Raw genomic sequence first — 22,616 nt, 5'->3', positions numbered from 1 at the left:
GAGTAAAAAGTTTTCCATTAAGAAACAAAACTGGGACTTCCCTGGTGTGGCAGCGGTTAAGAATCCACCTGCCAATGCGGGGGACACGGGTTCGAGCCCTGGCCCGGGAAGATCCCACATGCCGCGGAGCAGCTAAGCCCGCGAGCCACAACTACTGAAGCCTGAGCGCCTAGAGCCTGTGCTCTGCAACAAGAGAAGCCACCGCAACGAGAAGCCCGCGCACTACAACGAAGAATAGCCCCCGCTCACCGCAACTAGAGAAAGCCCGCACACAGCAACGAAGACCCAACACAGCCATAAATTTAAAAATAAATAAATAAATTTATATAAAAAAAAGAAGGAAACAAAACTGTGTATACCTCTGAAACTGAGCTAACAGTTTTTGGTAGTGGTTTAGTGGGTATTTGTGGGGGAGAACAGGGCATGGTGAAGGAGGAGGGGACGCCCACCCAACCAACCATGTCAGTTGGTTAACCCTGGCACCAGTCAAATGACAGATGTCATGGCCAGATTGCTCTTGTATAGTACAGATTTGGAAGATGAGACCTGGAGAGTTATTGGAATCTTACAGTTCTACTCAATGACATTCAGTATGTTAACTTATAAAACAAAGATTCTTGGACATTCATCAGTTTGAACTGATAACTGTTACACTGCTTTACTGTTTTTTAAATTTGAGCTACTATGTCTGCCCTCCTGCCTATGTTATTTCTATCATAATATGAAAAATAAACAATTAAAATGCTTTTTTAGAAAGGTTTTATAGATTGGAGGAAAACTAAGTTTACCAATTCCATTCTTAGGAATTTTATTGGAGAATATCATATACTCACCCCTTGTTTCTTAGTTTCTATGTTAACCAAAACTGATCAGTAAAAATTTCCACATCTGTAACAATATGTTCTGAACATTTCTTTTAGCTACCTGAGAAGAAAAATAATTGCTGAAACATTTGACAAGTAAACTGAATTTTATATATCATAAAACCCATTATTCATGGCCAAATAGTGACACATAGGAGTTTGTGATTTGCTCAGTGGGTTGAAATCTTCAATTAGTAAATTGGCTCCTGTTTACATTGTTGGAAGAGAAGACAAGAATTAATTGAAGAAATATATGCTTTCTACTTGTTGAAAGTGGAAATGTGAAACTAAGTTTGAATAATATAAATAATAGAATGTTTAGGAACTTGGAGACAATTTGTTTTTAATTCTTAGCAAGACCTTTTTATTGTGTAACTTTTCCCCCCCCCCGAACAGTTGTTTATTCCTTCCAGTCTTTCAATTTGGTATATGGTGTGTTACACTTGAAAATTACTTTCACGTCCATTGTTATCTGAGACTTATGGTAACACTGTGAGGTATTGGGTTGGCATTGTTAAACCCATTTTACAAATGAAAGAACTAAGGCTCAGAGAGGCGTGTGACTTGTCCAGCTTCTTTGAACTGAGTGAATGAGAGGAAGTTAAATTCAGAGGTTTATAGTCAGGTAGGACCTAGATTGGACCCCTGGTTTTGCCATTTTTGTACCAATTGTTTTACCCTGGATTATTTAATCCTATGATCCTTATTCTTATGTAAAGAGAGAATATCTGCCTGATTGAGTTTTGTGCAGATTAAATTAAATAACATAATTAATATAAAGTACCTACTATAGTGCTTGTCATGAATAAAAATTTAATAGCACTTACTATATGCCAGGCATTTTTCTAGGTGCTAGGGATATACCAGTAACAACATACAATTGGTCCCTGTTTTTATGGTTCTTAATTGTAATGGAGAAAAACAGGATATAAACAAGTAAAGTATAAACACATATATCATTTTTTTCTGAGTCATTCCAAGGCTTTTTGCCACTGCATATAGGTCAGAATAAATTGCAGGCACAAATTTATGTCAGCGATAGAATGTGTTCTTCTCTTAAATTAAGAATATAACACCTAAAATATTTTTCTTTCAGATTGTTTGTTGAGAAACATATAGAACTAAGTGGAGCCTTTCAGGAAGTATTAAGAAAAGATCATTCTTAAAAATTATTTTCTTGTATATAAATATATCCTAGAAAAGATTCCTTCGGTTAACATTAGTTGAAAAGAAAAGGGATTGTAGACGTGAAGTAAACAGTGGTGGTGATGGAGAGTGAAGTATGTAGGCAAGGAAGATTAAGGAGACCAGGGGCAGGATGATGGAAGAGGAGGACGTGAGACAGTATGTGGAGAGGAAGAGTGAAAGGAGTGTTTGAGAAATGAATGAAGTCACTATGAGAATAGCACATGAGCAGATTCTTCATTTGAGATGAATGTAAAAGTCTCAGCTTACTCATGCCTTCATTTACCTTCTCAGATATTTAGGAAGCATTTAGTTTGCCTTCCTTGTTCTGAGTGCTCTATCAGGTGCTTGGAGATGAACTTAACTGGGGTTAAATGAACCCCAGTGAGGTAAATATTATGGACCTGGTGTCTAGGACCATACTAGCCCATACACCTTGGTGTAAATTAGCAATCTGCTTTCCTTCTTCAGGATACTGTACTTCCATCTGTAAGAGAATCATAATAAATAAAAATTTGCAATGTCTGTTATGTGGAGGATGTCCTTCTAGAAGGGGTACCCTTACGAATAATCTGAACATATGAAAGTGGTGGGCCAGCACAGGTTCGTGGGAGGCTTGTAGGGCACAGAGAGGGGCACTGAACTCAGCCTGGTGGATCCTGGTTCTCTTACACAATCCAGTCCCCCTAATTGTCAGGGAATGCAAATAAAGCAATACCATTTGCCATTCTTTTGAAAGCAAGAATTTACTTTTGTTGAAATTAGAAATTATGGTAAATTTTTTTGCTCAGTAATTGATAGCTGCAGTGTAAATTTACATAGCTCTTACATAAAATAATTTGACAGTATATTAAGAAGTCCAAAACTATTCACTATTTATAATAGAAGAATGCTAGAAATATCCCAGATGTCCATTAATAGGGAAATGGTGAACTAACTGTGGTACAGCCAACTAGTGGCGTACTATATCACTATCAAAAGGGCTGTGGAAAGATCTCCAGGATATATCATTTACATGAGAAAACAAGGTGTAGAAAATCATGTATAGTATGCCAGCATTTATCTAAGAAAATGTATGGATAAGAATATATATATTTTTTTTAAAAAAAGAGGAAAGATAAACCAGAGTAGAAACCAGGACAGGCATTAAAGCTACACATCTATGAGTGTACTAGATTCTGTGGATTTGATTTAGAAACCATATAAATATTTTACATAATTATGAAACAAAACTGAATATGGAAATATAATCCCCTCAAATCCAAAGCAAACTGAGCCTAACTGTTACCACATCAGAAATGTGACCACATAGACAGACCTGGAAAGCAACGATCACATAGTAGCAGTGAGCACAGCTGCCACCAGCTCATGGTCTCCGAATACCATTCCCTACTAAAAGAATTCCAGAATTCCTTAGAGAAATGGCTAATTCCAGATCTGGGAAGGAAATGTGTAAAATAGCGTGGAACATCTTGTCATACCAGAAAGCAAACAGACTATCCAGGATTACTAAGTTATGTAAAAAGGACTCAGAAGCCAACTCAAGGAGCCTCCCGCATTGGTCAGATGGAAGAATTTGATCATCAATAAGAATAGTAGCTGTGATGGATTAAAGCAGACCAAATATTCTGCATTCTCTGGACACATAAGTAATAATTAATAAAACCCTTTTGGTCACCTTTAGCGGTTGTTCAGTTGTTAACCAAGTTGTTAACCCACTTATTATTTTGACAGCTGGTGTATAGACAGAATCCATTCTGCCTTTTCCATAAGGACACCACCTCAGGGCAACCAAAGAGTTTTGGATGAATGTCTCTTTATAAAAGTATTCCAACTAATAAATGAAAGGGAAGTGATAGGGATTGCAAAATGGTAATATTCTGATTCTACAAAATAATAGCATTGTGGCATCACAAGAAACCAGCAGACTTTCTGTGCCTCCGATGGAAGTTTACAGCATCACCTGCAAAGTCTTCTTGCCAAATAAACAATCTGATCAAGCCTCTAGATCTAACTAATCTAACTACCAATTTATAGGAAGTTCAGGGGACATAGAAACATTTAAAATAACACCATAGGGATGCAATCAGCAAAATCAGATTGTGGGAAACTATAGCACAAATCACATAATTTCTTCAACAAGTAACTTACAAATTAAAAGGAAGGGGAGAGAGGAAAACATAGATTAAAAGAGACTTAATACATACCAATTGCAGTAGAATGAACCTTGATTAAAAGAAATAAATTATAAAACTGGGTATATATTTGAGATAATCAGGAAAATTTGACCTCTTACTCTATAGTTGATGATATTAGGAATTATTCATATTTTTAGATATGATAATAGTATTGTGGTTATATTTTTTAAAAAAGAACTCATCATTTAGTGATATATGCTGAAATATTTACATGTGAAATTCAGATATCTGGGATTTGCTGTAAAATAATCCTGGAGGGTGAGGCTTAAGTGGATGAGGATGTAGATGAAACAAGATTAGCCATGAATTGATAATTACTAAATTGGGTGATGGGTACACTGTAATTCATTATATTATTCACCTCGTTTTTTATATGTTTGAAATTTTTTCACATAGTAATACTACTATTAGGAATTTTTCAAAGAGGTCAATTTTTTTTTTTTTTTTTTTTTTGCTTTCTAGTCCCTGTGGACTTTTTTTAAAATTTTATTTTATTTATTTATCAAAGAGGGCAATTTTTAAAACTTAGATAGAACTGACATATAACATTATATTAGTTTCACTTGTACAATATGTATAATGATTCCCTATTTGTATAAATTGCAAAATGATCAGCACTGTAAGGCTAGTTAACATCCATCACCACACATAGTTACGAATTTTTTTTCTTGTGATGAGAACTTTTAAGCTCTACTCTTTTAGCAGCTTTCAAATATATAATACAGTATTGTTAACTATAGTCACCATGCTGTACATTACATCCCTAGGACTTACTTATTTTATAACTGGAAGTTTGTACCTTTTGACCACCTTCACCATTTCACCCACCCTGTACCCACAAGCCCCAACCACTGGCATCACCAGTCTGTTCTCGGTACAAAGAGATGTTTTTTAATACAAAATGTTACATAGATACATGAAGATGTGTATCACAGCATTATTTATACTGTTCTGAAACTGGAAATAAATGACTCACAAAGAAATGGTATATCAACTACATGGATTATCATATGGTCTTTAAATTATAATTATGTGGGTTATGAAGCAATATGGGAAATTTTTGTTTTAATAAATGGAAAAAAGACCACAAAATTCTGCGTGTACTGCTATGTGTATAAAGAAGAGACTGTGCTCAGGAATAAAGATGCAGACCTACTAGAGAATGGACTTGAGGGTACGGGGAGGGGGAAGGGTAAGCTGGGACAAAGTGAGAGAGTGGCATGGACATATATACACTACCAAACGTAGAATAGATAGCTAGTGGGAAGCAGCCACATAGCACAGGGAGATCAGCTCGGTGCTTTGTGACCACCTAGAAGGGTGGGATAGGGAGGGTGGGAGGGAGGGAGATGCAAGAGGGAAGAGATATGGGGACATATGTATATGTATAACTGATTCACTTTGTTATAAAGCAGAAACTAACACACCGTTGTAAAGCAATTATACTCTAATAAAGATGTAAAAAAAAAAGAAATGGTAGGTGTTATGGTTTTCAATAAATCTATAATTTATAAAAAAAAAAGAGACTGTGCTGATTTATGATTTACCATAAATGGTATTAATGGCATTGTGATTCAGGGGGAACCATATGGCTTCAGAAATTCCATTCCTCTTATTGTTTAGTATTTGTATAATAAATAAAATATTGTAAAATTTTAGTATGGCTATATTAAGTTATTGCCCATGAATAGTTTTATAAGTTATATTTCCAGTGTTAATTCATACTTTCAAAAAATCTGGCATGTTTCTGTAAATACAAGAATATAGTTTACAAATAATAAGCCCTGCTTATAAAAAGCTAATATGTTTTTGGTTTGCCACATAATGTCAGAATTTACATGCTATTTTGAAAACTCATCAGGAGAGAAATTTAAGAAAAGGATAGTACTGTAGAGTGTGATTAAAAATAGAAAAAAATCCTATATTATTTAATTTTTTTTAAAGATGTTTTTTTGGATGTGGACCACTTTCTAAAGTCTTTATTGATTCCATCACAATATTGCTTCTGTTTTACGTTTTTTGGTTTTTTGGCCGCAAGGCATGTGGGATCCCTGGTCCCCGACCAGAGATCGAACCCACACCGCCTGCATTGGAAGGCAAAGTCCCAACCACTGGACCACCAGGGAAGTCCCTAATTTTATTATACCAAGCTAGATTAGTACAGTGCACAGTTTATTCATCTTCAAACTGCACATGTATTACAGACAGCTGAAGTGGAATGAGTCTGTTATTTTCATTTGTGTATAAATTTGGCCTAGGTTTAATGGAGTATATCCAAGGGAAGCCATAATGTTTGTTTGAGCTTGTCTGTTACTGAGTGAAGGTGTGTTAACATAGGTTAGTTGGGTGACCATAGTCCATCAGTCAAATTAGAGTGACTCCAAGGAACAAACTGCAGTTCTCTGTACTTCAAAATGTTTGTTCTCTAAGTTTTGAAATTTGCTGGAAACATGCTAATTTTCTCACTGGTTTAGGCAAAAATTTAGTAATTTATCCTAACTATATGATGCTGCATTTAATGAAGATGATCTTTGTTATTATCTTTGTTATTAATTTCTTATGACAAATGCATGATTATACTCACTAGGCAAAACATTTTAATTATGGTTTAAAATTATATTCTACTTAGATTTTTGCAAATAAAATTCTAAGCTTTGTGAACTGAATATTTTTTAAGACATTTGAATTTTAGCAGTTGAGAATAAATTATGGGGAAATTTGGAGCTTCATATTATCAACAAAAGACTGTGATATAAAACCTAAATATATCAGAAGATATAATTCTGATTATGCCTTTTTCTCTTCTAAGGTGATATTACTTACACACACTGCAGTATGTGTCTCCAGACATAAAGAGTGACTTGGATTGCTGAATGCTTCGTAATTTAGAGTTTAAACAAAAACTGTATTCTCAATTAATTGTGCCAAAGTTTTTAAAAAAACTTTATGGTCTTTTACTGTGTAGTATTTTGACGCTAATTAGGGTAAAAGGCCAATGGATAATAGAGTTTCTGGCATACATCTTCGATTTGATATCAGATAAAGATTTTTTTCCTAGTTGGTACATTGCTTCAAAATACAAATGCTAATAACTTATTTGACCAAAAAATGTTCAAATGTTTTGAAAGTATTGTAGGCTGTCTTTTTTCTAATCACATCAGTCTAGCCCAGGTTTGCTGATAATTTCAAGTTTTGTTGAAAATATATAACAAGGTCTTATGTGTGTAATGAAGTTTTCAGAAAATTAATTTCGATTCTGGCAATATTATTAATGATTCTATACAGAGAATTCAGATAATGGAGTTGTCAGATAGACTTTTTTTTTTTTTTTTGCGGTACGCGGGCCTCTCACTGTTGTGGCCTCTCCCGTTGCGGAGCACAGGCTCCGGACGCACAGGCTCAGTGGCCATGGCTCACGGGCCTAGCCGCTCCGTGGCATGTGGGATCTTCCCGGACCGGGACACGAAGCCTCGTCCCCTGCATCGGTAGGTGGACTCTCAACAACTGCGCCACCAGGGAAGCCCAGATAGACTTTTAATTGATGTTCAGGATTCTAAGAGTCAGGATTGAAACTTTGAGTAGAGAACTGGAAAATATATAGAAAGAACCAAATGGAAATTTGAGAACCAAAAAATGAAGTAACTGAAATAAAAGTTTAGTGGATGGGTTTAATAGACTAGACGGAGCTGAAGAGAGAATGAAGTGGAACGTTGTCAATAGAAAATATTCAGAGTGAAGCACAGACACAAAAAGAATGAAAGCAGTACACATAATTAAAGTCCCAAGGAGAGCCAATGAAGAGAGAGGATGGAAGGCATATTTGAAGACATACTAAGAATTTCCCAAAACAATGCAAAACACTATGCTGCAGATTCTGGAAGCCCCACAAACAAAAAGAGCAAGATAAATTAAATGGAAAACAGTCTAGTTTCATACCTAAACTGCTAAAAACCACAAGCAGAGAGTCTAAAATCAAGCCAGAGAAAAAACTGGACTGCACCTGACTTCTCAACAGAAACAATGGAATCTAGAAGACAGACTGGAATGACATTGTCAAAGTTCTAGAATAGAACCTAAAATTCATTACCTAGTGAAGTATCTTTCCAGATTAAAGGTAAAGTAGTTCTTTTCGTGACCAAAAAAGCAGTGGCCTAGAGTAGGAGTTGGGGAGTCATCAGCTTTATAGGTAGCGTTTAAAGCAGTTAGAGTAGACAAGATCAGCTAAGGTGAGTAGAGAGAAACCCAAAGATCCAAGATTGAACCCTAAAAACTCCAGCATTTTGGTTTAGCTTAAAATTTATTCATAGAACAGCGAAGGTAGGTTAAGTAAGATATTATATAGCTTAGTCTTCTCCTTTTAGAAATAAGCTGAAACTCAGCAATGTTAAATAAATTGTCCAAAGTTATATAATGGCATGTTGATAGATATGGGACAGAACCTGTTCCTTCTAATTGTGTCCCTCTGCCCCCAAACTATCCCCTCTTTGGTAACTGTAGAAGATGATTTTGTTGCATGCTTACTGTATACTATGCTCTATGCTTAAGCACTTTAAGAACATTATTTCCTTTAATGGAAGAGTAATATACTCTCATTCTAGGGTGGAGTGCATAAGGACTTGGGCTCTAGAGTTAGACTGCCTGGGTTCATTTCCAGTTCTGTCTCACTGTGTGGCCTTGGGTAAATTACTTAGCTATTCTAAATCTGTAAATTGGGTTGTTGTAAGGATTAGAGGTGAAGATGCATGTAAACACAAAGAATAAAATAAATATCAACATTGACACTGAAATAACCACTGGGGTTATTTTTCCTCTGAGGGATTATTTCTCCTCTGTCTCAATGGAAACTTTGTGGAATTTAGTTGTTCTTTTAAAATTTTTTATACATTTAAAAATTGTGGTAAAATACACATAAAATTTACCATTTAAACCATTTAAAGGTATACAATTTAGTGCCATTAAGTACATTCACAATACTGTCCAGCCATCACCACTGTCTATTTCTAGAGCTTTTACATTATCCCAGATGGAAACCTCATACCCATCTCTTCCCATCCTTCCTCCTTCAGACACTGGCAACCACTAATCAGCTTTCTGTCTCTGTGGATTTATGTATTCTGGGTATTTCATATGAATGGAATCATACAGTATGTGACCTTTTGTGTCTGGCTTCTTAGACTTAGCATAATATTTTTAAGGTTCGTCCATGTTGTAGCATGTGTCAGTACCTTTTTCCTTTCTGTGGCTTAGTAAGATTCCATTTTGTGAGTATACCACATTTTGTTTATCCATTCATCAGTTTAGAACATTGGAATTCTTTCCAGCTGCTATGAATAGTGCTGGTATGAACGTTTGTGTTCTAGTTTTTGTTTGAACACCTAATTTCAATTCTTTTGGGTATATACCTAGGAATGGAATTGCTAGATCACATGGTAATTCTATCTTTAACTTTTGAGGAACCATCAAGCTATTTTCACAGTGGCTTCACCATTTTACATTCCCACCAGCAATACGCAAGGGTTCCAATCTCTCCACATTCTTGCCAACACTTATTTTCCATTTTTTCTTTGTTTTTATAGCCATTCTAGTGGATGTGAGTGGTATCTAATTGTGGTTTTGATTTGCATTTTCTAATGCAACATTTTCTAATGTTGAGCATCTTTTTATGTGCTTTTTGGCCATTCGTATACCTTCTTTGGAAAAATGTCTAGTCAAGTCAATTTTTAAATTAGATTGTTTATCTTTTGTTGAGTTTGAGTTCTTTATGTATTCTGGATACTAGATCCTTATTAGATATATGATTCGCAAATATTTTCTCTGATTCTGTGGATTATCTTTTCACTCTCTTGATAGTGTCCTTTGATGTACAAAAATTTTTAACTTTGATGAAGTCTAATTTATCCATTTATAGGCATACCTCGGAGATATTGCAGGTTTAGTTCCAGACCACTGCAATAAAGCAAATATTGCAATAAAGCGAGTTACATGAATATTTTGGGTCCCCACTGCATATAAAAGTTATGTTTATGCTATACAGTAGTCTATTAAGTGTGTAATAGCATTATGTCTAAAACAATGTACATACCTTAATTTCAAAATAAAAAACAAAAAAAATTACAATAGTAATACCAAAAATCACTGATCACAGATCACCATAATGAATGTAATAATAATGAAAAAGTTTGAAATATTGCGAGAATTACCAAAATGTGACATAGAGACAAGAAGTGAACAAATGCTGTTGGAAAAATGGCACTGAAATACTTGCCCAATGCAGGGTCGCTACAAACTTTCAATTTGTAAAAAAACAAAATATCTGCGATGCACAGTATAGTGCAATAAAATAAGATATGCTATTTCTTGTGCTTTTGGTATCATATCTTAAAAACCAGTACTGAATCCACGACCATGAAGGTTTACGCCTATGGTTTCATCTAAGAGTTTTATAGTTTTGGTTCTTATATTTAGGTCTCTGATCCTTTTTTTTTTTTTTTTGGCGCGATACGCGGGTCTCTCATTGTTGTGAGAGCACAACAGTGCTCTCCCGTTGCGGAGCACAGGCTCTGGGTGCGCAGGCTCAGCGGCCATGGCTCATAGGCCCAGCCACTCCGCGGCATGTGAGATCTTCCCAGACCGGGGCACGAACCTGTGTCCCCTGCATCAGCAGGTGGACTCTCAGCCACTGCGCCACCAGGGAAGCCCCCTGATCCATTTTGAGTTAATATTTATGTATGGTGTGAGATAGGGGTACCACTACTTCATTTTTTTTTTTTTTTTTCCTGCATGTGGATATCCAGTTTTCCCAGCATCATTTGTTGAAGAGAATATTCTTTCCCTACTTAATGGTCTGGGCGCTTTCGTGAAAAATCAATCAGTCATAGATATATGGGTTTATTTCTGGACTCAGTTCTATTTCATTGATCTGTATGTTTGTCCTTATGCAAGTCCACTTTGTTTTGATTAGTATAACTTTGAGGTAAGTTTTGAAATTTGGAAGTTTGAGTCTTCTAGCTCTGTTTTTTTCAAGATTGTCTCAGCTATTTGGGGCCCCTTGCAATTCTATATGAACTTTAGGATCAGCTTTTCCATTTCTTCAAAAAAGGCCTTTGGGAATTAGTTAGGGATTGCATTCAATCTGTAGATCATTTTGTGTAGTATTACTGTCTTAACAATATTAAGTCTTCCAACCCATGAATACGGGGTGTCTTTCCATTTATGTAAGTCTTCTTTAATTTCTTTCAGCAATGCTTTAGAGTTTTCAGTGTGTAAGGCTTGCACCTCCTTGGTTAAATTTATTCCTTAGTATTTTATTTTTTTGCTATTAAAAAAAATGGTATTGTTTTCTAATTTCATTTTCTGATTGTTCATTAGTATTGTTTAGAAATAGAACTTTTTTGTGTTGATCATGTATCCCACAACTTTGCTAAAATTGCTTCTTAGTTCTAATAGTTTTTGTGGATTTTCTACATATAAGATTATATCATGTGCATTAAAAAAATTTTAGAGTTTTACACCAGTGTTTTCCAAGTTGCAGGGCACAGCCTGTTAGTGGGTTGTGAAATCAATTGAATGTGTAAGTTTTGTTCTGTGAAATTTTTGTGTATAAAACATATACATATGCATGTGTTTGAATCCTTATGTAAAATGTATTTCTATTTATTTATTTACTTAATTTTTGGCTGCGTTGTGTCTTTGTTGCTGCACGCGGGCTTTTTCTAGTTGCAGCGAGCAGGGGCTACTCTTCGTTGCGGTGTGCGGTCTTCTTATTGTGGTGGCTTGTTGTGGAGCACAGGCTCTAGGTGCACGGGCTTCAGTAGTTGTGGCATGTGGGCTTCAGTAGTCGTGGCACACGGGCTCGGTAGTTGTGGCTCATGGGCTCTAGAGTGCAGGCTCAGTAGTTGTGGCTCATGGGCTTAGTTGCTCTGCGGCATGTGGGATCTTTCCAGACCAGCGCTTGAACTCGTGTCCGCTGTATTGGCAGGCGGACTCTTAACCACTGTGCCACAGGGAAGCCCCCTAAAATGTATTTCTTACTGTGAATTACAGTCAAAAATGTTATGCCATATTCAGAACATATAATTGGAATATAAAATTGTGGGATTAGTGAAAGGTGAAAGTCCTAGCAGATGCCTTTCATAACCTTGGAAATGATAATTCTATGTGGGAAGCTGTTTTCTGCGTACAAAAATAATTGTGCAAAAAATATACTCTCTGTTCATTGGTCACTTTGTGAATAATTAAGCTTGTGAGATTTTTGCTTTTCATGCTCCCAAGGAATCAATTCTTAGCCTGTTTTTCGTACTGTGGAAAAAGTTTCTTACTGAAACTCAAGATATTTTCCTGAGAATGTATTTTATTAAAGATAGTAATCTATTAAATTGCATACAATACTTATTACAAATGAAAAAAATAACAGAAAGACACATTGTGAAAGATATTATAAGCTACAAAGATATCTTTTACTCTCCAAAAGATACAAGTTATTGAATGTAATAAATGTGTATTTTCAGTAATTGTATTAATGTCGAGTTTACTGAATATAGTAAAGAATAAGGGAGAACTTACAACTTTTTAATGCAAATGAAGTACCTTAAAACATAACTGTTGTACACAGATACAAAACTATTATTTTATAGAAAGATAAAATTATCTTTTTAATAAAATGCACTAGGCTCTTGACAGGATGTCTTTTCCAATCTAATAAGCTGTGTTTGATTTTTCTAAATTGTTGTGCGTGATGTTAAATTGCATCTTTTACCTACAAGTAGTTTTGTGGGGGTTATGGGCTGTGTATTGTAAAGGACGTTAGGACTGGTAGTATCACCAGTTGCCCTCTGCCCTCTTTCCTCCACTCCCCATCTACTGACGAGGTATCTTCCCAGTGGTCCCCATGTCTTCCTGACATTCTTTTTACTAAATTATACAACTCAGTGTGTATTAGAATGATCCTGGGCTTCAGAATCAAATAGGACTGTGTCAAATTCTCCTTCTCCCTTATGTTAACTTTATGACTGTGGACAAGTCACTTGACTCTTCTGAAGCCTTAGTTTCTGTTGCTATATAATGGTGCTAATTCAGGGTTACATTGAAGAGTAAATGATATTATGCTGTGTATATGACATATCAAACATGGCATGATAAATAATAAATGGTAGTTATTAAAATACCTGAGTTCTGATCAGTACTCAGTAATTGGTAGTTCCCTTTGTACTCCCAACCAAAACTTTTACACATGCCCTATAGTTTTCAAGTAGAAGCTAACTAATTCTAGTAAGCTCATCTGTGCTGCTGGGTGCTTGTTAGTTACTGGACCACTTTTTCCATATTAATTGTGTGGACTTTACTGGTCGTCTTGTGATGCATTAAGCTTTGGGTGATGGGAATTGTGGGGTTGCCTTGCTGTCTGATATGAAAATGTGAATATACTGGGTGTGTCTGTTTTTAAGGTACAAAAACCCCACAGATAATAAAAAAGTACCTTTATTTTCCTCTTCTGTAGTTATGTGCTGCTCATCTCCCAACTGCATCAGAGGCACCAAATCATTATCAGGCAGTGTGTCGTGCACTGTTTGCAGAGACAATGGAGCTGTATACATTTCTGACTAAAATTAAGAGTGCAAAGGAGGTAAGTACTACTGCTTTCCTATTTAATGGCATTGTGAAAGAGAAAACTGAATTTTCAACATTGCCTATCATTTAAAATATTTATTGCCATCCTGATGAGTGCTGAAAATCATTCAGGAAAGAAGCAACTTAGGCAGAATTAAATCTGTTCTTTAAAATGTTACTGTGTGAATCCATTTAATAAAACAAAGATTTTCATAAAGCTTCCTTACAAATGGAAAATAAATGTTACTGAACTGGTTTAGTCAGTTTCCCATGTGACTTGCTTTTCACCCTCTTTCTGCCACTCTTCTTTTGTCCATTGTAAAAAAATGTTAGTGTGTCTTTCAGGAAGGGATAAGGATGCAGAGAGGAAGCTACACATCTGATGATTTAACTTTTATAGTGGATGTGATTAAATATTTAATGCAGGAGATATGAATTAACTTTCAGATAATCCAGAATCTCATTTTAGCTATTTTCTTTATTATCTATCAGTGTCTATGAGTTAAAAATACTATGTGTACCCACCCACAATGGGCCAGTAGTCACTGCGTGAGGCAGGGGCTGGCAGCCAACCAGGCCGGGGTCCAGCTGCACTCACCAGCGCACCCACAGCAGTCAGCCCCGCCGCAACTGAAGGCCCATGCAGCCCACAGAGGGTCACTTCTGTTGCATCCAGCTCTGGTGCCCAGAGGGGAGTGTGCTGCTGGGCCCCATAGAATGTCTCCTATAGAAGGCCACTTATCCAAGAATGGGAAACACAGCTGACCTACTTAATACATAAAAATAAACCTTCCAAACTCTGTACTACGGAATAGAAAGAGTACAGAGGCAGGGTGGGGGTAGAGGGAGCTTTCCCTTTTTACTTTATATAACTTGTGTATTTTTCAATTTTTATAAAATTTTGTGTAATAAAAACATTTTAGTTGAAAAAAATTTCATGTAGAGTCCAAAGAGAATCATTCTAATTTATTTACAAGGTGAATTGCCATATTTCACATCCCACAGACAGTTGTGAAGATTCTTGAGATCTTTGTAAAGCACCTGGCACGTAGTAAGAGCTCAGTACATGATCAGTGGTGGGTATCATTTCTTTTGTGACTGAAGTATGGAGTTTATCTGAAACACTAGTTTAAAACCCACGATGACACACAGTTTGGGGAGAGACACATATGGGATGTGTAATATAGTACACATATGGGATGTGTACTATATTAAATAAAGTACGACTAATTAGTTCTGGTAATATGTAAGTTTATTCAGATCACCTTAATAAATCACCTTAAATAAATCCATTTTATATGTATGAATAAGAGCTCCAAGCATTCCTCTTTAGTTCTAACCAGGATACTGCTTATAGTCTGTCTTTTTTGATAGGCTAATGAAAAGTTATGTCTATTTTTCTAGGAATTTATAGAAATGGACCCAAGAAGAAAGTCTTTAACTTTCTCGTTTTGTGCCATTACCATATTGTCTTGATTACTGTAGCTGGTGAGAGTGGACATCCTTGTCTTGTTCCTGATCATAGAGGAAATGCTTTCAGTTTTTCACCATTGAGAATGATGTTTGCTGTGGGTTTGTCGTATATGGCCTTTATTATGTTGAGGTAGGTTCCCTCTATGCCCACTTTCTGGAGAGTTTTTATGATAAATGGGCGTTGAATTTTGTCAAAAGCTTTTTTGCATCTACTGAGATGATCATATGGTTTTTCTTCTTCAATTTTTTAATATGGTGTCTTACATTGATTGATTTGCATATATGGAAGAATCCTTGCATCCCTGGGATAAATCCCACTTGATCATGGTGTACAATCCTTTTAATGTGTTGTTGGATTCTGTTTGCTAGTATTTTGTTGAGGATTTTTGTATCTATATTCATCAGTGATATTGGTCTGTAATTTTCTTTTTTTGTAGTATCTTTGTCTGGTTTTTGTATGAGGGTGATGGTGGCATCATAGAATGAGTTTGGGAGTGTTCCTCCCTCTGCTATATTTTGGAAGAGTTTGCGAAGGATAGGTGTTACCTCTTCTCTAAATGTTTAATAGAATTCACCTGTGAAGCCATCTGGTCCTGGACTTTTGTTTGTTGGAACATATTTAATCACAGTTTCAATTTCATTACTTGTGATTGGTCTGTTCATATTTTCTATTTCTTCCTGGTTCATTCTTGGAAGGTTATACCTTTCTAAGAATTTGTCCATTTCTTCCACGTTGTCCATTTTATTGGCATAGAGTTGTTTGTAGTAGTCTCTTAGGATGCTTTGTATTTCTGCAGTGTCTGGTGTAACTTCTTCTTTTTCATTTCTAATTTTATGGATTTGAGTCCTCTCCCTCTTTTTCTTGATGAGTCTGGCTAATGGTTTATCAATTTTGTTTATCTTCTCAAAGAACCAGCTTTTAGTTTTATTGATCTTTGCTACTGTTTTCTTTGTTTCTATTTCATTTTTTTCTGCTCTGATCCTTATGATATCTTTCCTTCTGCTAACTTTGGGTTTTGTTTTTTTCTTTCTCTAGTTCATTTGGGTGTAAGGTTAGATTGTTTATTTGAGAATTTTCTTGTTTCTTGAGGTAGGCTTGTATTGCTATAAACTTCCCTCTTAGAACTGCTTTTGCTGCATCCCATAGGTTTTGGATCATGGTCTTTTCATTGTCATTGGTCTGTAGGTATTTTCTGATTTCCTCTTTGATTTCTTTAATGATCTCTTGGTTATTTAGTAACGTATTATTTAGCCTCCATGTGTTTGTGTTTTTTACGTTTTTTTCCCTGTAATTGATTTCTAATCTCATAGCATTGTGGTCAGAAAAGATGCTTGATATGATTTCAGTTTTCTTAAATTTACTGAGGTTTGATTTGTGACCCAAGATGTGATCTATCCTGGAGAATGTTCCGTGCACACTTGAGAAGAAAGTGTAATCTGCTGTTTTTGGATGGGATGTCCTATAAATATCAATTAAATCTGTCTGGTCTATTGTATCATTTAAAGCTTCTGTTCCCTTATTTATTTTCATTTTGGATGATCTGTCAATTGGTGTAAGTGAGGTGTTAAAGTCCCTCACTATTATTGTGTTACTGTTGATTTCCTCTTTTACAACTGTTAGCAGTTGCCTTATGTATTGAGGTGCTCCTGTGTTGGGTGCATATATATTTATAATTGTTATATCTTCTTCTTGGATTGATCCCTTGATCATTATGTAGTGTCCTTGTCTCTTGTAACATTCTTTATTTTAAAGTCTATTTTATCTGATATGAGTATTGCTACTCCGGCTTTCTTTTGATTTCCGTTTGCATGGAATATCTTTTTCCATCCCCTCACTTTCAGTCTGTATGTGTCCCTAGGTCTTAAGTGGGTCTCTTGTAGACAGCATATATATATGGGTCTTGTTTTGGAATCCATTCAGCAAGCCTGTGTCTTTTGGTTGGAGCATTTAATCCATTCACGTTTAAGGTAATTATCGATATGTACGTTCCTGTGACCATTTTCTTAATTGTTTTGGGTTTGTTTTTGTAGGTCCTTTTCTTCTCTTGTGTTTCCCACTTAGAGAAGTTTCTTTAGCATTTGTTGTAGAGCTGGTTTGGTGGTTTTGAATTCTCTTAGCCCTTGCTTGTCTGTAAAGCTTTTGATTTCTCCATCGAATCTGAATGAGATCCTTGCTGGGTAGAGTAATCTTGGTTGTAGGTTCTTCCCTTTCCTCACTTTAAGTATATCATGCCACTCCCTTCTGGCTTGTATAGTTTTGCTGAGAAATTCGCTGTTAATCTTATGGGAGTTCCCTTGTATGTTATTTGTCATTTTTCCCTTGCTGCTTTCAATAATTTTTCGTTGTCTTTAATTTTTGGCAGTTTGATTACTATGTGTCTCGGCGTGTTTCTCCTTGGGTTTATCCTGTATGGGACTCGCTGCACTTCCTGGACTTGGGTGGCTATTTCCTTTCTCATGTAAGGGAAGTTTTCGACTATAATCTCTTCAAATATTTTCTCTGGTCCTTTCTCTTTTCCTTCTAGGACCCCTATAATGCGAATGTTGTTGAGTTTAATGTTGTCCTAGAGGTCTCTTAGGCTGTCTTCTTTTCTTTTCATTCTTTTTTTCTTTATTCTGTTCCATGGCAGTGAATTCCACCATTCTGTCTTCCCGGTCACTTATCCGTTCTTCTGCCTCAGTTATTCTGCTATTGATTCCTTCTAGTGTAGTTTTCATTTCAGTTATTTTATTGTTCATCTCTGTTTGTTTGTTCTTTAATTCTTCTAGGTCTTTGTTAAACATTTGTTGCATCTTCTCCATCTTTGCCTCCATTCTTTTTCCGAGGTCCTGGATCATCTTCACTATCATTATTGTGAATTCTTTTTCTGGAAGGCTGCGTATCTCCACTTCATTTAGTTGTTTTTCTGGGGTTTTATCTTGTTCCTTCATCTGGTACATAGCCCTCTGCCTTTTCATCTTGTCTATCTTTCTGTGAATGTGGTTTTTGTTCCGCAGGCTGCAGGATTGTAGTTCTTCTTGCTTCTGCTGTCTGCCCTCTGGTGGATGAGGCTATCTAAGAGGCTTGTGCAAGTTTCCTGATGGGAGGGACTGGTGGTGGGTAGAGCTGACTGTTGCTCTGGTGGGCAGAGCTCAGTAAAACTTTAATCTGCTTGACTGCTGATGGGTGGGGCTGGCTTCCCTCCCTGTTGGTTGTTTGGCCTGAGGCACCCAGCACTGGAGCCTGCCTGGGCTCTTTAGTGGGGCTAATGGCAGACTCTGGGAGGGCTCACTCCAGGGAGTACTTCCCAGAACTTCTGCTGCCAGTGGCCTTGTCCCCATGGTGAGCCACAGCCCCCCCCCCCCCGCCTCTGCAGGAGACCCTCCAACACTAGCAGGTAGGTCTAGTTCAGTCTCCCTTGGGGTCACTGCTCCTTCCCCTGGGTCCCGATGCACACACTACTTTGTGTGTGCCCTCCAAGAGTGGAGGCTCTGTTTCCCCCAGTCATGTCAAAGTCCTGCAGTCAGATCGCACTAGCCTTCAAAGTGTGATTCTCTTGGAATTCCTCCTCCTGTTGCCGGACCCCCAGGTTGGGAAGCCTGACATGGGGCTCAGAACCTTCACGCCAGTGAGTTGACTTCTGTGGTTTAAGTGTTCTCCAGTCTGTGAGTTACCCACCCAGCAGTTATGGGATTTGATTTTACTGTGATTGCACCCCTCCTACCCTCTCATTGTGGCTTCTCCTTTGTCTTTGGATGTGGGGTATGTTTTTTGGTGAGTTCCAGTGTCTTCCTGTCGATGATTGTCCAGCAGCTAGTTGTGATTCCGGTGTTCTCACAATGGGGAGTGAGAGCACGTCCTTATACTCCACCATCTTGGTTCAGGGTCTTTTTTTCTTACTATATAATTTATGATTCATTAAAATGAAGCAAAAGCTTTGTTGACATATCTAAGCAGAAACTTGAATCTCCATTCTTCTTTCTGGAAACTCTGCTCCATTTTTAAAAGGAACTTCTCAGTACCCTCAGGCTCTTCTCAGGACTCCCGCTCCCCCAAGGGCAGTGCTTTCTCTTGCCTCCCTCTTGTGGGAGGCTGCTCTGTCCTCCACAGCTTCAGATCTTTGGACTGGGGTCGGTTGGTGATATTCTCTCTCTCTGCTGCTTCTAAACAATGACTCTTCATACTTGTACCAAAACCTCATGCCATCTGCTTCTGTTATTCTTGAACCCATTGTCACTGTCATCTGCCAGCATCTTGACTGATTTGATTGATAAAAGAAACTTTAGCTTTGTCTCCTTGACACCTCCTCTACTTCAGCACTCTGCTTACCTGAACACACCTTTGTCCTCGTGATAACCTGTGATCATTCCATCTTGGAAATCGTGGGCTTTCGTTCCTCACCCCCTGCCCATTGAGCTCTTCCACTCACTGCCACCTGAACCGGTATTGTCCCTTGACCTCCCCTCCCCACTATTTTCTGACAGTTTATCAGTCCTTCCTGGATTCACTTCTTGTCCTGTGTGGCTTAGATTTAGTCACTTCACCAAGAGTTCAGGCCCACATGTCCAACCTGGGTTATTACAATAGCCTCCTGCTGGTCTCATCTCTGTAAATTCTCTCTGTCCAGTTCACCTTCCACTTTGTCGGGAATGATTGCTGTAGGTCACAGATCTGACCCGAGGAGTCTGGCTCCAGGCCCAAACCTCCGCGTGTTCTTCCAGGCCTGACCTGAGGCCTGCTTTCCCAGGCAGGCCTCCCGGGGGCAGGCTGCCCTTTCTACACGGGACTTGAGTGCTGCACTCTGGTTTTCTGTAGGGGATGGTGAGCTTTGTGTGCCACGCCCACAGGCCACAGGAGCACACACACCTGCATTCCTCACCCGGCGCCTGCACTCGAAGGACCTTGGCTAAGGCCCTTGCCTCCACTCTTTCCTCCACCAGCCCTGGGTCCACATATGCGGGGCCCCTGCTGTCCAGTGCTCTTCCACAGTGAGAAGATCACCCACCTGCACCGCGTGTCACCTGACCTCACCCAGCGCCATTCTGAGGGGAAAATAGAGCAAGGAGAGCAAAACCTCTTTGTTGGCCTCTTGTTTGCGCTGCTGCAGTAAGGGAATAGGGTGTGGTTGTTATTTTCAGTTTGGCTCCTCCTTCCTGATCACTGGACACCTGGCAGCTTGACAAGGCACTTTGCTTTCTGGTTAACATGGCTCCTCATGGCCTAGAGAGTGAAACCAAACTCCATTGTCTTGCACACGAGGCCTTATGGCATTTCACCTAGTTGTGTTTTTATTCTCCTTTTCAACTCTCCCTTCTTTGCATTTTACACTATCCAGTCAGAATTACTTACAGTTTCCGAATATATCATGCTTGTTGTATGTCTGTGGCCCTAGCACATTTCTGTTCTTTCTGCCTGGCATTCTCTCCCCGCCTTGCCTTCTTGGTGAGCTCCTGTTTACCCACCTAAAAAGCCTGCTCACGTGGTACCTCCCTCCACCCTTCACTCCCTCTGTCTTATACCCCTCAGTCCTGCATGTCTCATACCCCCCGGGAGTTATTTGCTTGTCTTTGAACTGTTTCTCCACAGCTGGACCAGACAGTGCTTGAGAAGAATGACTGTGTTTTGAATCATTTTCCTGTTGGTGACTCTTACTGCAGTGTGTGCATGTAGGAAACACTCTAGAAATGTCTGTTGAACTGAAATGATTTATGCATTATGTCTGTGTTTTCAGAGCTTCAGAAATGTTCTGGTTGAAAGAAGCCAGTTTTGAAAGCATTTTTGACTATTAGAAGCATTTTGACCAAGATATTTCTAGTAAATACAGGAAGTTTTGTGGGCTGTAGATGAGGCCTTTGAGTGCCCTTTCCATTCTTTAAATTTATAAATAAGAACTTACTTAATAGTGAGTCTTGAGAAGGTAAGCTATAAAATATGTGGAAATCCTGGCATGAACATTCTGTACCATTTAATTACAGATTTTATACTGCATAAATTGCCTGTCAATACTGAGGTTTTAGGAATAAAGTCTTATAGGGTCCAAATGCATTTCCCTTTCCTCTTCAATGTATGCATTTTTCTTGAAATTAAAGAAAATTTTCATACATATTAGTTCATATATGTATGTTAGTCACTTTAACCTTTAACCTAGTCTCAAGAGTGCTAAATTCACACTAATAATAAAAAACTCTGGGCTAATTTGATTTTTTTTCTGAAGATCTCAAAATACACAATTTTAGAATCGGACGAGGGACTTCCCTGGTGGCACAGTGGATAAGAATCGGCCTGCCAGTGCAGGGGACATGGGTTCAATCCCTGGTCCGGGAAGATCCCACATGCCACGGAGCAACAAAGCCCGTGTGCCACAACTACTGAGCCTGCACTCTAGAGCCCATGAGCCACAGCTACTGAGCCTGCATGCCACAACGACTGAGCCTGCACTCTAGCTGCCTGTGCTGCAGCTACTGAGCCCACACACTGCGACTACTGAAGCCTGCATGCCTAAAGCCCGTGCTCCACAGGAGAAGCCCGCGCCCCACAATGAAGAGTAGCCCTCGCTCGCCACAACTAGAGAAAGCCTGCGCGCAGCAACGAAGACCCAACGCAGCCAATAAATAAATTAATTAAGTTTTTTTAAAACCTATGAGATTTCTTTTAAAAAAAAAAAGAATCAGACGATCTTTCTTCTATACCTGTGAGTTACTGTATATCAACTGGAATTTTCAAAGTAATAATGTCTGATTCAACAGGTTGATTGATTATCTGTTTATCAGTGATGTTTCAAACAACCATATATCTGTGTGTGTGCGTGTGCTTGTGTGTGCGTGTGCGTGTATAAAATTAGGGTAAAATATTAGTATCAAAACATTTGAGCTCAGTTGTTGATAATGTATTGATTTGATAGACCAAAAGTACTTTAATTATATTAAACCTCTTATATGCTCAATTGGCAGTTTATTAAAATATAAAACCCATAACCTATTTCCAAGTGTTATAATTGTTCTATAAAGTGGTCATTACATTTACCAGACCTAGCTACTTTACAAAGCACAAGGCCTTGTAGTCCATCTATTTATTTAGAAAGTAAATTCATTTTCATAATGATCTCTTTTCATGATGTGATTTCCTTCTTAAACAATGAATGAGACCCTTTAAGGTGGTTCTCCAAACGATAGAGAAGATTTGAATAGGCTGCTGTTATTGTGTCTCAAAGGCAATTTGATATCCTTGAAAGTGAGTACGTGTTCCCATGTCTTATAAGCAATTTGATATCCTCGTATGTAAGTGTAGATGGAGGGACTGTCTGAGCTGTCC

The 22,616-nt window shown here is 37.8% G+C and overlaps 1 protein-coding gene across 8 annotated transcripts in view; it reads left to right on the top strand.

Annotated features, from left to right (window-relative positions):
• SPIRE1 (spire type actin nucleation factor 1) overlaps positions 1-22,616 on the top strand; it is a 204,324-nt gene that overhangs the window by 120,980 nt on the left and 60,728 nt on the right. For all 8 annotated transcript variants that reach the window (XR_004486609.2, XM_033439466.2, XM_033439464.2 and 5 more), the window contains exon 4: positions 13,743-13,868. Coding sequence is in view for 7 of the 8 variants with exons in the window: in XM_033439466.2 (XP_033295357.1) it covers positions 13,743-13,868 (126 nt within the window). In the remaining variant the exon portion in view is untranslated. The remainder of the gene's footprint in view (positions 1-13,742; positions 13,869-22,616) is intronic.

This window comes from Orcinus orca, chromosome 15, assembly GCF_937001465.1.
Source record: "Orcinus orca chromosome 15, mOrcOrc1.1, whole genome shotgun sequence".
In the NCBI taxonomy this organism is placed as follows: Eukaryota; Metazoa; Chordata; class Mammalia; order Artiodactyla; family Delphinidae; genus Orcinus; species Orcinus orca.
Note: the sequence above shows the minus strand (reverse complement) of the source record. Positions and strands in the feature narration are given on the sequence as shown.